The 12,930-nt window shown below is 51.2% G+C and overlaps 1 protein-coding gene across 4 annotated transcripts in view; it reads right to left on the minus strand.

The window, feature by feature from the left end:
• Positions 1–12,930, minus strand: part of LOC105471911 (ECSIT signaling integrator) — a 30,351-nt gene that overhangs the window by 1,534 nt on the left and 15,887 nt on the right. For 2 of the 4 annotated variants that reach the window (XM_011724769.3, XM_011724855.3), the window contains 5 exons: positions 12,760–12,878; positions 6,831–7,248; positions 6,057–6,280; positions 351–408; positions 73–221 (listed from right to left, as the gene is read on the minus strand). In XM_011724769.3, coding sequence (XP_011723071.2) covers positions 73–221; positions 351–408; positions 6,057–6,280; positions 6,831–7,248; positions 12,760–12,855 — 945 coding nt within the window. In that variant the 5' untranslated portion in view covers positions 12,856–12,878. The remainder of the gene's footprint in view (positions 1–72; positions 222–350; positions 409–6,056; positions 6,281–6,830; positions 7,249–12,759; positions 12,879–12,930) is intronic. The other 2 variants (XM_071086940.1, XM_011724939.2) reach the window with 2 other exon arrangements.

A 12,930-nucleotide genomic window follows, 5' to 3' on the forward strand; every position in this document is an offset into this window, starting at 1 on the left:
CTCCCATGCACCCTCAGGGTGGTGCCAGCCCCACTCCCCAGGCCCGACACGTGCTTTGCTTTAAGCCCTCACCCTCTCCTCCGGGGGCAGCAAGTCAGCTCTGAGGATGTGGTAATACACACACTTGTTTCGGAGCCACAGGGAGAAGGGGCCCTCGACAAAGATGGGCCGGGCAGGGTTGTGGCGGGCCAGGGCAGCCTGCTGATCGGGACTCTGGATTCCTGGTGTGGAGATATACATGCCCTGTGCCCTGTGAGGGACTCTGCCCAAAGGCTCAGGGAGCCCAGCTTAGGTCCAGCAGGGCCTGGGTCAGGTTAGAGACCTGGCTGCCCCTATGCTTGCGGACTTACCTACGATGTGGGGCTGGGGGGGATCTGCTGCACCTGTTGAGTCTTTGGGCAAAGGAACCTGCAAGAGAAAGTAGGGATGTAATCTTGTAACCCCCAATCCCCTACAGAGGAACTGGAGACAGAGAAACAGAAAGGGGGTTATCAGCGAATTTAGGACACCTTTCCTGGATCTGGTACATGGTCCTCCATCCTGTCCCCTTGTCCCTCTGTCCCATTTGGCAATAGCCACCAACCTTTAGGATGCTCACCCTGAGGGAACCACCCTGGAGCCAGCCCACGTGTCAAAATCCTGACTCTGTCACAAGCTATGTGACCTCGGCCAAGTCACTGTACCTGTGTGCCTCAGTTTTTTCAGATGCACAATAGGGATGATAATAGCACTTAATTCCCATTATGATTTTTTTTTTTTTTTTTTTTTTTTGAGACGGAGTCTCGCTCTGTCGCCCAGGCTGGAGTGCAGTGGTGCGATCTCAGCTCACTGCAAGCTCCGCCTCCCGGGTTCACGCCATTCTCCTGCCTCAGCCTCCCGAGTAGCTGGGACTACAGGCGCCCGCCACCTCGCCCGGCTAATTTTTTTGTATTTTTTTAGTAGAGACGGGGTTTCACCGTGTTAACCAGGATGGTCTCGATCTCCTGACCTTGTGATCCACCCGTCTCGGCCTCCCAAAGTGCTGGGATTACAGGCTTGAGCCACCGCGCCCGGCTTTTTTTTTCTTTTATAGAGATGGGGTCTCCCTCTCTGTCATCCATGCTGGAGTATGGTGGCACGATCATAGTTCACTGTAGGCCTGAACTCCTGGGCTCAAGTGATCTTCCCACCTCAGTTTCCCAAGTAGCTGGGTCTAAGGGTGTACACCACTATGCCCCGCTAATTTAATTTTTTAAATTTTTTTATTTTTGAGATGGAGTTTTTCTCTTGTTGCTCAGGCTGGAGTGCAGTGGCGTGATCTTGACTCACTATAGCCTCCGCCTCCTGGGTTCAAGCGATTCTCCTGCCTCAGCCTCCCGAGTAGCTGGGACTACAGGCACCTGCCACCACGCCCGGCTAATTTTTTGTATTTTTAGTAGAGATAGGGTTTTGCTATGTTGGCCTGACTGGTCTCAAACTCCTGGCCTCAGGTGATCCGCCTGCCTTGGCCTCCCAAAGCACTAGGATTATGGGCATAAACCTAACTTTGGGTGGTTGTAAAATGTGTAGAACAGTCCCTGGCAAATAGTAAGTGCTCAGTGCTTGTGAATTACAAGAAGAAAAATAACTTCACATATACAGAATATCCCAGGAAGGAGACACTAGAAGCAAATGATAGCTTTCACCTCTGTGGAGGACAGGGTGGGAAGGAATACCTTTTTGTATCTTTTAAAATTCTATAACCTGAACATAATTCAAAAACACTAGACAAATTTTTTTTTTTTTTTTTGAGATGGAGTTTTACTCTTGTTGCCTAGGCTGGAATGCAGTGGCGTGATCTCGGCTCACTACAACCTTCACCTCGTGGGTTCAAGCGATTCTCCTGCCTCAGTCTCCCGAGTAGCTGGGATTTACAGGCATGCGCCACCACGCCCGGCTAATTTTGTATTTTTAGTAGAGAGGCACTGCACCCCACCAACAAATTTTTTTTTTTTTTAACAAAATGCACCTGCTTTTGAACCAAAACAGTGGACAGCTGTTAGAACATATATCATTCATCCTTTCAAGTTAAAAAAACTGAGATAGGCAGGACGGGCACGGTGGCTCACACCTGTAATCCCAGCATTTTGGGAGGCCGAGGCTGGTGGATCACTTGAGGCCAGGAGTTTGAGACCAGCCTGGCCAACATGGTGAAACCCCAACTCTACTAAAAATACAAAAATTAGCTGGGAGTGGTGGCACACACCTGTAGTCCCTGCTACACGGGAGGCTGAGGAACGAGAATTGCTTGAACCTGGGAGATGGAGGTGGTAGTGAGCCGAGACTGTGCCACCGCACTCCAGCATGGGCGACAGAACAAGGCTCTGTCTCAAAAAAAAAAAAAAGAAAAATTGAGATGGATCAGTGACTTCTAGTTGTTTTAAGTGACATTTGCAAAACGCAAGGTACATGTATATAATCCCCTGCTACTAAAGAAACTTTTTTTTTTTTTTTTTTTGAGACGGAGTTTCATTCTTATTGCCCAGACTGGAGTGCAATGGCACAATCTTGGCTCACTGCAACCTCCACCTCCCGGGTTCAAGCGATTCTCCTGCCTCAGCCTCACAAGTAGCTGGGATTACAGGCATGCATCACCACGCCCGGATAATTCTTTTTGTATTTTTAATAGAGACGGGGTTTCTCCATGTTGGTCAGACTGGTCTCGAACTCCCAACCTCAGGTGATCCCGCCTGCCTCAGCCTCCCAAAGTGCTGGGATTACAGGTGTGAGCCACCATGCCTGGCCAAGAAACTTCTTTTTTTAAACAGATAGGATCCTGCTCCGTCGCCCAGTCTGGTTTACAGTGGTATGATCACGGCTTACCACAGCCTTGACTTCCTGAGTTCAAGCCATCCTCCTGCCTCAGCCTCCTGAGTAGCTGGGGCTACAGGTGTGCACCACCACTCCCAGCTAATTTTCATATATTTTTTTGGTAGAGACAGGGTCTTGGCATGTTGCCCAGGCTGGTCTCAAACTTCTGGGCTCAAGCAGTCCATCTGCGTCAGCCTCCCAAAGTGCTGGGATTACAGGCATGAGCCACTGTGCCTGGCTGTATTTTACTCCATGAGATGGGGGTGAAGGATATTTAAATACAAAGGATATAGATGCAAAAAAAAAAAAAAAAAAAAAAAAAAAGAGAGAGAGAGAGAGAGATCTGCAAATGCATAGAACCTCTCTGGAAGGAGACATGGAAATAGTCACCTCTGGGGAAGGAGACAGGGGTGGGGAGGGGGCGGGGCCTGGGTAGAAGCAGAGGACTCGTCACCGTGTGCCTTTACATGCTGTTTGGCTTTTTAGTGCATTGCTTTGCAAAATGAAGAAATGAACTAAAAACAACCCTTCCTCCCACATTCTACTGCTGGTCTCAAGGTGTCTCTCACCGGGACCTACAACCCTGGTCCCCTAGCCCCTCTCCCCGTCCAATATCATCCACACAGCCGCCAGGAGACACGTTTCCAATTGCAGATTCTTCCAGAAACATGATTCCAACCCCATCCCTCTTTTTTCTTTTTTTGAGACAGAGTCTTGCTCTATCGCCCAGGCTGGAGTGCAGTGGCACTATCTTGGCTCACTGCAAACTCTGCCTCCCAGGTTCACGCCATTCTTCTGCCTCAGCCTCCCGAGTAGCTGGGACTACAGGCGCCCGCCACCACACCTGGCTAATTTTTTTGTATTTTTAGTAGAGACAGGGTTTCACTGTGTTAGCCAGAATGGTCTTGATCTCCTGACTTCATGATCCGCCCGCCTCGGCCTCCCAAAGTGCTGGGATTACAGGCGTGAGCCACCGTGCCCAGCCCATCCCTCTTCTTAAATCCCCGCCCCCCGCCCCTGGCATGGCTCTCCCCACCAACCAGGAGGTTTGAGATCAAGCTCTTTAATCAGGTGCCCCCACTCACTGCACCCCATTCCCTGGTACACACTGCTCCCTCTGCCCAGAGTCCTCTGCTCTCCTTACCTCCCCCAGGAAGCCCTACCTGCCCACTCTGGGCTCCCACAGCGCCCCAGGCTTCTCCATCTCAGAACCACTGGCTCTTAAGGAAACTGTTATCCATCCAGGACCAGATGACAAGTGCTGTGAGGGGCTCTCTTTGGATCCCTTATGTGATCTGGCGTGAGTGGAGACTCCCAGGACACTGAGATGGGGGTGTTACTCCACTCAGTCATTCAACAAGCCACTACCAAGTGTCAGCTTTGCACCAAATCCTGTGCTCAGCCTTGGGAGACAGGAGGGAGACTGAGTCATGGTGAATAAGGAACCAAGCCCAGCACTGTGAAGGGGTGGTGCCTTGGCCAGGGAGGTCAGGAAGGGCATCCTGATTAGGAATAGTGGAGCTGAGACCGGAATAACATGAAGTCCACGGGGAACAGTGTTCCTGGCAGAAGGAACAGAGAACACAAAGGCCTGTGGTGGGAACTGGCACAGAAAAGAAGGAAGATGTCTAGAAGGTAGCAAGTGTTGGGAGAAGGATGGGAGGGTGCTATGGTCTGAATGTTTATGGCCCCCTGAAATTCATGTTGCAGTGTATCTCCAATGCAATAGGATTAAGAGGTCAGGCCTTTGAGAAGAGAGGCACTTAGATCATAAGGGCTCTGCTCTCATGAATGAGATTAGTTCCCTTATAAAAGAGGTCTGGGCTGGGCATGGTGGCTCATGCGTGTAATCCCAGCACTTTGGGAGGCTGAGGTGGGCAGATCATGAGGTCAGGAGATCGAGACCAGCCTGGCCAACATGGTGAAACCCTGTCTCTACTAAAAATACAAAAATTAGCTGGGCGTGGTGGTGCATGCCTGTAGTGCCAGCTACTCGGGAGGCTGAGGCAGGAGAATTGCTTGAACCAGGGAGTCAGAGTTGCAGTGAGCCAAGATGGCACCACAGCACTCCAGCCTGGCAACAGAGCGAGACTCCGTCTCAAAAAAGAAAACAAATGTCTGAGGGGGCCAGGCATGGTGGCTCATGCTTGCAATCCCAGCACTTTGGGAGGCTAACGCAGGTGGATCGCTTGAGCTCACAAGTTTGAGACCAGCCTGGGCAACGTGGTGGAACCCCATCTCTACAAGAAATACAAAAATTAGCTGGGTGTGGTGGTGTACAACTATAGTCCCAGCTACTCAGGAGGCTGAGGTGAAAGGATGGCTTCAGCCCAGGAGGTGGAATTTGCAGTGAGCCAAGATAGTGCCACTGTGCTCCAGCCTGGGCAATAGAGCCAGACCTTGTCTCAAAAAACAGTAGAGGTCTGAGGGGCTTGTTTGCCTCTTATACTATGTGAGGACACAGCCAGAAGGTGTCATCCTTGAAGCAGAGAGCAAACCCTGACCAGACCTAGATCTGGTGACACCTTGATCTTGAACTTCCCAGCCTCTAGAACTGTGAGCAATAAATTTTTGTTGTTCATAAATGACCCAAGCTAAGAGATTTTGTTAGAGCAGCCTGAAAGGACTGAAACAGAGGTTACTCAAGCTGTGCCAGCAGTAAGGACCATGGGAACCTACCAGAGGACTCAGCCAGAGAATCAGAACTTAATTCACGGCCAGGCACGGTGCCTCATGCCTGTAATCCCAGCACTTTGGGAGGCCAAGGCAGGAGGATTACTTGAGCCCAGGAGTTCAAGACCAGCCTGGGCAATATAGTGAGACTCTGTCTCTGTAAAAAATACAGTTTTTTTAATTAGCCAGGCGTGGTGGTGTGTGGACTGGACTCCCAGCTACTCAGACTGGAGTCCTAGCTACTCAGGAGGCTGGACTGAGTAGCTGGACTGTAGTCCCAGCTACTTAGGAGGCTAGACTCCAGCTACTCAGTAGACTGGAGTCCCAGCTACTCAGGAGGCTGAGGTGGAAAGATCGCTTGAGCCTGGGAGGCAGAGGCTGCAGTGAGCCGAGTTAGTGCCACTGCACTCCAGCCTGGGCAACAGAGCAAGACCCTGTCTCAAAAAAGAACTTGATTCACCACAGTCACTAGAGTGAGAGAAGGGGAGCTTGGAGGAGGAACGGTGGGAGCCTGACCTGGGGTGGCAGCTGAGGCTGTGGACAAGGGCGGATACCTGGTAGATGGTGACCCTGGCACTAAGGTCAGGCTCCATGTGCCTCAGGCCAAACGTGGCCAGCTCCACCGGGTCCTGGGACAGGTCCCGGGGCACTGGGAAGGGGTTGATGTTCATGAATCGAGGGAACCACAGCTTCAGGCGCAGCAACTTGAGCATGGGGTAGCTTTTGCGTCCAAATATCTGAATCAGCAGGAACTCTGTCTCCTTGTTGGGCATCACACCTGTGCTGGGCAGATGCAGGCAGAACCTCAGAGACGGAGGGGGATGGAGGGAAGGGAAGAGGAGAGAAGAGAACATTGAAGTCAGGGAATTGATCACAGACAGGGAGAAAAGAATCAGAGAGAATTAGAAAGAAAAAGGCTCATGCCTGTAATCCCAGCACACTGGGAGGCCAAGGGGAGAGGATCGCTTGAGCCCAGGAGTTTGAGACCAGCCTGGGCAACATAGCGAGACCCTACTTCTAAAAGAAAGATAGAAAGAGAGGAAGGAAGGGACGGAGGGAGAGAGGGAGAGAGGGAGGGAAGGAAGGAAGGAAGGAAGGAAAGCAGGCAGGCAGGCAGGCAGGCAGGCAGGAAGGAAGGAAGGAAGGAAGGAAAAGTCAGAGGAAGGCAAGAAAGAGAGATGAGTGATGAAAAGATGGATTGGCAGAGGGAGGGGAGCCAGAGAGACAGAGACGGAGCCATGGAGGAAGGAGGGGCTGAGACCCAGGAGAGGTGTTGCCAGCTATCAGGGTAGCCCACTCCCCACCCCGCGCCAGCCTCCTGGCCTCACCGTGGCTCTCCATCTGCTCCAGGACGGCAATCCCACACTCCTGCTGCCGAGGGTAGTGGACGAAGATGCGCTGGATGACGTTGCGAGGCCGGAAGACCTCTTTGGGGAAGATGTCGAGCAGCTGGTTGTACACAGCCAGGTCCCGCTCGACGCCATACTCCCGCATCTTGCGCAGGGCCAGGTAGATGAAGTCAATGTGGCCCCGCTTACGCACGCTGTGCTCCCCAAATTTCTGCACCGCCTGCAGGAAGCTGGCCTTGTCCCGTTCCCCGCTAGGCGCCTGCCCAAACAGGTCCTCATAGGGCACCAGAGCCTTGGTGGGCCTCTGCCGGGGTTCCGGTGGGCTGGAAACCAGGGACTGTTCAGAGCTATGGGCGGCTGCGCTGCAGTGCAGGCCCCGAGGGAGCTGGCGAGGGACCTGGGGAGGGAGGAGAATTGCTGGAATCCGGCACCTCCCAGTGTCTATGGGGGCGCCAGGCTGGCTTTCCTGGGAGAGGTCCCAGTGGCCTCCCTGAGGACTTGGAGGTATGGAACTGTGGTTACGAACCCAAGATTCAACGCCATTACAAAGTGCAATAAAACACAATGCTGGCACAGTAGGGAGGGAACAGGTACTGTTAGCCATGGCTATGGGGAGCTGGTAAAAACTGCCACGGAGGCAACTTGGTAATAATCACAGTGATGACACGCACATGCCCTCTATATATATATATATATATATTTTTTTTTTTTTTTTTTTTTTTTTTTTGAGACAAGGTCTGGCTCTGTGGCCTAGGCTGGAATGTAGTTGTGCTACTAGGGCTACTGCAGCTTTGAACTCCTGGGCTCAAGCAATTCTCCCCCTCTGCCTGTCCAGTAGCTGGAACTACAGGTGTACACCACCGCACCTGGCTAATTTTTCCATTTTCAGCAGACAGGAGTTACGCTGTTTTGCCCAGGCTGGTCTTGAACACCTGGCTTCAAGTGATCATCCCGTCTCCACCTCCCAAAGTGTTGGGATTACAGACATGAGCCACTGTGCCTGGTGGCCCTTTTTGCTTTTAATTTTTTTTTTTTTTTAAGACAGTCTCTTTCCGTCACCCATGCTGCAGCGCAGTGGCATGACCTCAGCTCACTGCAACCTCCGTCTCCCATGTTCAAGCGATTCTCATGCCTTTGCCTCACAAGTAAGCTGGACTACAGACGTGTTCCACCATGCCCTGCTAATTTTTGTATTTTTAGTAAAGATGGGGTTTCATCATGTTGGCCAGGCTGGTCTCAAACTCCAGGCCTCAAGTGATCCACTTGCCTCGACCTCCCCAAGTCTTTTTTTTTTTTTTTGAGACAGAGTCTCGCTCTGTCGCCCAGGCTGGAGTGCAGTGGTGCAATCTCCACTCACTGCAAGCTCCACCTCCCGGGTTCACACCATTCTCCTGCCTCAGCCTCCTGAGTAGCTGGAACTACAGGCGCCCGCCACCACGCCCAGCGAATTTTTTGTATTTTTAATAGAGACGGGGTTTCACCACGTTAGGATGGTCTCGATCTCCTGACCTCATGATCCGCCCACCTTGGCCTCCCAGAGTGCTGGGATTACAGGCGTGAGCCACCGCACCTGACCTAGCTTCCCCAAGTCTTCTGATTATAGGCATGAGCCACCGCACCCAGCCCCTTTCTTTTTCTTTTTTTTCTTGAGATAGAGTTTCACTCTTATCACCCAGGCTGGAGTGCAATGGCGCCATCTCAGCTCACTGCAACCTCTGCCTTCTGGGTTCAAGCGAATCTCCTGCCTCAGCCTCCCAAGTAGCTAGGATTACAGGTGCCTGCCACCATGCCCAGCTGATTTTTGTGTTGTGTTTGTTTGTTTTTCCTGAGACGGAGTCTCGCTCTGTTGCCAGGCTGGAGTGCAGTGGCACGATCTCGGCTCACTACAACCTCTGACTCCCTGGTTCAAGCAATTCTTCTGCCTCAGCCTCCGAAGTAGCTGGGATTACAGGCACATGCCACCACGGGGCCCAGCTAATTTTTTGTATTTTTAGTAGAGACGTGGTTTCACATGTTGGCCAGGCTGGTCTTGAACTCCTGACCTCATGATCCACTCACCTCAGCCTCCCAAAGTGCTGGGATTACAGATGTGAGCCACTGTGCCTGGCCTAATTTTTGTATTTTTAGTAGAGACGGGGTTTCACCATGTTGGCCAGGATGGTCTCGAATTCCTGACCTAAGGTGATCCACCCACTGCAGCCTCCCAAAGCGCTGGGACCCTTTTTTCTTTAAGAGATGGAGTCTAGGCCGGGCGCGGTGGCTCAAGCCTGTAATCCCAGCACTTTGGGAGGCCGAGACGGGTGGATCACGAGGTCAGGAGATCGAGACCATCCTGGCTAACACAGTGAAACCCCGTCTCTACTAAGAAATACAAAAAACTAGCCGGGCGAGGTGGCGGGCGCCTGTAGTCCCAGCTACTTGCGAGGCTGAGGCCGGAGAATGGCGTGAACCCGGGAGGCAGAGCTTGCAGTGAGCTGAGATCCGGCCACTGCACTCCAGCCTGGGCTACAGAGTGAGACTCCGTCTCAAAAAAAAAAAAAAAAAAAGAGATGGAGTCTAGCTATGTTGCCCAGGTGGGGAGTGCAGTGGCTATTCACAGGCATGAGCCAACTGGTCAGCACAGGAGTTTTGACCTGCTGTTTCCAACCTGGGTCAGTTCACACTTCCTTAGGCAACCTAGTGGTCCCCCAAGTCCCAGGAGGTTACAATATTCATGCAAAACTTAGTGCAGGACACTCCATCAGCATAGTGCACAACAGCCCAGAACTCCTGGGCTCAAGTGATCCTCCCACCTCAGTCTCCAGAGTAGCCAAACTCTGGTTCTAGATGACACAGTAACAAATTTCTTATTTTAAATTGAATTTTTAAATTAGAAGGGTTACATATAAGGCATCTTAAAAATATACAGCTAGTTAGCAAGGCTGTACTGTGCTTTGATTGCACCACTGCATTGCAGCCTGGGCAACATAGTAAGACTCCATCTCTCTATGGAAAAAATTAAAAAATAAGCTGGGCATGGTGGTGTATACCTGTACTCCCCGCTACTTAGGAGGCTGAAGCGGGAGGATTGCTTGAGCCCAGGAGTTCCAGGCTGCAGTGAACTACGATTGTGTCACTGCACTCCAGCCTGAATGAGAGAGTGAAACCTTATCTCTAAAAAATAAGTGAATGTATGTGTGTTTATCTACACAGACACACACACAGACACACACACACACACACACACACACATATATAGCTAACAAGTTAAGAGCCAATATTAGTCCAGGCTTGGTGGCTCACACTTATAATCCCAGCACTTTAGGAGGCTGAGGTGGGCAGATCACCTGAGGTCAGGAGTTCCAGACCAGCCTGGGCAATCTGCTGAAACCTCATCTCTACAAAAAAATACAAAAATTAGCCAGGCATGGTGGTGTATGTATGTAGTCCCAGCTACTGTGGAGGCTGAAGTAGGCAGATCAACTGAGACAGGGAGGTTGACATTGCAGTGAGCCAAGATCACGCCACTGCACTCCCGCCTGGGCGACAGAGTGAGATCCTGTCTCAAAAGAGACGATATTTACCAAGTATTCTTCCACTGTAGACACAGTTGAGCACCTTATAAATGTGGTGGGGGGTACTCTTACTACGCTCATTTTACAGATGAGAAAAACCAAGGCTAAGGAAGATGAAGTGGGATGCACAATGTTACACAGCTGCAAAGCATGCAAGCTGAGAATGGAGTCAGTGCCCTTAGTCCCCCTACTCTGCGGTTCCCAACAGCCATTCCATATCCTTCTTTGATAAGGCAATGTTAAAAAAAACAAAAAACAAAAAAAGGCATTCATTTAAAGTAAAATTTCAGGCTGGGTGCAATGGCTTGTGCCTGTAATCCCAGCACTTTGAGAGGTGGGTGGATCACTTGAGGTCAGGAGTTCGAGACCAGCCTGGCCAACGTAGTGAAACCCCATCTCTATCAAAAATACAAAAATGAGCCGGGCGTGGTGCCGCGCACCTGTAATCCCAGCTATTCAGGAGGATGAGGCAGGAAACTCACTTGAACCCGGGAGGCAGAGGTTGCAATGAGCTGAGATCGCACCACTGCACTCCAGCCTGGGTGACAGAGGGAGACTCCATCTCAAAACAAAAACCTGAAATTTCAGTCAATTAATACTATAGGTGGTGTAGTATTATACCACTCTGGGGTAAAAATCAGACAGGAAGCTCTAAAATGCCTAACAAGGGGGAAACACTGCAACGGAGGTAATGTAAATGAAATGCATAGCACGGGGCCAGGCACAGAGTAAGCGCTCAATACGGGAACTATTAATATTCCCACCATCATCGTTATTGCTATCTATGGCTGTCAATCTGCTTTCGCCATCTGGTCACTATGGGTACGGGAAGAAAATTCAGTTTTCTGCCCCATCTCCACAAGTAGATGCAGGAGGACCTGCCCACAGTCACCACACAAATCCACCGAGCTCATACATCCTTATTTTCAAAGTCAATCCCCTCACCCACGTGGACACTAGCACCTCTTAAATTAGGGTCCAGGCACAGTGGCTCACACCTGTAATCCTAGCACTTTGGGAGGCCAAAGTGGAAGGACTGAGGGCCCAGAGGTTCAAGACCAGTCTGGATAACACAGCAAGACCACATGTTTAAAAAAATTAGCAGCCGGGTATGGTGGCTCATGTCTGTAATCCCAGCACTTTGGGAGGCTGAGGCGGGCAAATCACCTGAGATCAGGAGTTCGAGATCAGCCTGGCCAACACGGTGAAACCCTGTCTCTACTAAAATTACAAAAATTAGCTGGGCATGGTGACACATGCCTGTAATCACAGCTACTCGGGAGGCTGAGGCAGGAGAATCACTTGAACCCAGGAGGCAGAGGTTGCAGTGAGCCAAGACCATGCCACTATACTCCAGCCTTGGCGACAAGAGCAAAACTCCATCTCAAAAAAAAAAAAAAAAAATTAGCTGGGTGTGGTGGCTCAAGTCTGTGGTCCCAGCTACTCAGGGGGCTGAGGTGGGAGGCTCATTTGAGCCCAGGAGTTTGAGGCTGCAGTGAGCCCTGATTCCACCACTGTACTCCAGCCTGGGTGACAGAGCAAGACCTTGTTTCAAAAAAATAAATAAATTAGGGAATTTTGGCCAGGCATGGTGGCTCATGCCTGTAATCCCAGCACTTTGGGAGGCTGACGCAGGTGGATCGCTTGAGCCCAGAGTTTAAGACCAGCCTGCCCAACATGGTGAAACCCCGTCTCTACAAAAATATACAAAAATTAGCCAGGCATGGTAGTATGTGCCTATAGTCCCCGCTACTTGGGAGGATGAGGCAGGGGGATTGCTTGAACTTGGCAGGTCAAGATTACAGTGAGCTGTAATCACACTACTGCACTCCAGCCTCGGCTACAGAGCGAGACACTGTCTCAAAAAACAAACACACGGCCGGGTGCGGTGGCTCAAGCCTGTAATCCCAGCACTTTGGGAGGCCGAGATGGGCGGATCACGAGGTCAGGAGATCGAGACCAGCCCGTCTCTACTAAAAAATACAAAAAACTAGCTGGGCGAGGTGGCGGGCGCCTGTAGTCCCAGCTACTCGGGAGGCTGAGGCCGGAGAATGGCGTGAACCCGGGAGGCAGAGCTTGCAGTGAGCTGAGATCCGGCCACTGCACTCCAGCCTGGGCGACAGAGCGAGACTCCGACTCAAAAAAAATTTAAAAAAAAATAAATAAAAAATTAAAAAAACACAAACACACGAACACACATACATACGTAAATTAGGGACTTTTAATGGGACCTCAGCACTGATAGGCCAGCCCAGACTCACCAAGCTGACTTCACAGAGTGGATTCTGAAGGGGGTGGGAGCAAATCCCAAGCTTACCTCCCTCTACCCAAAAGACTGCCTGGCTGGTGCCTACCTGAGAGATGGAAGTTCCTGGAAGGGCAGCCCTGCAGATGCCTCCCCAGGCCCTAGAGAGGCCTCGGGCCAGTAGGGTGGCCTGGACCCAGCTCATGCCTCTGCTTGTCAGACAATCACCTGGCCCAAAGAGAATATTCAGCATTAGTCTGGCAGCTTACCCGCTAACGGA

This window comes from Macaca nemestrina, chromosome 20, assembly GCF_043159975.1.
Source record: "Macaca nemestrina isolate mMacNem1 chromosome 20, mMacNem.hap1, whole genome shotgun sequence".
Lineage (NCBI taxonomy): Eukaryota > Metazoa > Chordata > Mammalia > Primates > Cercopithecidae > Macaca > Macaca nemestrina.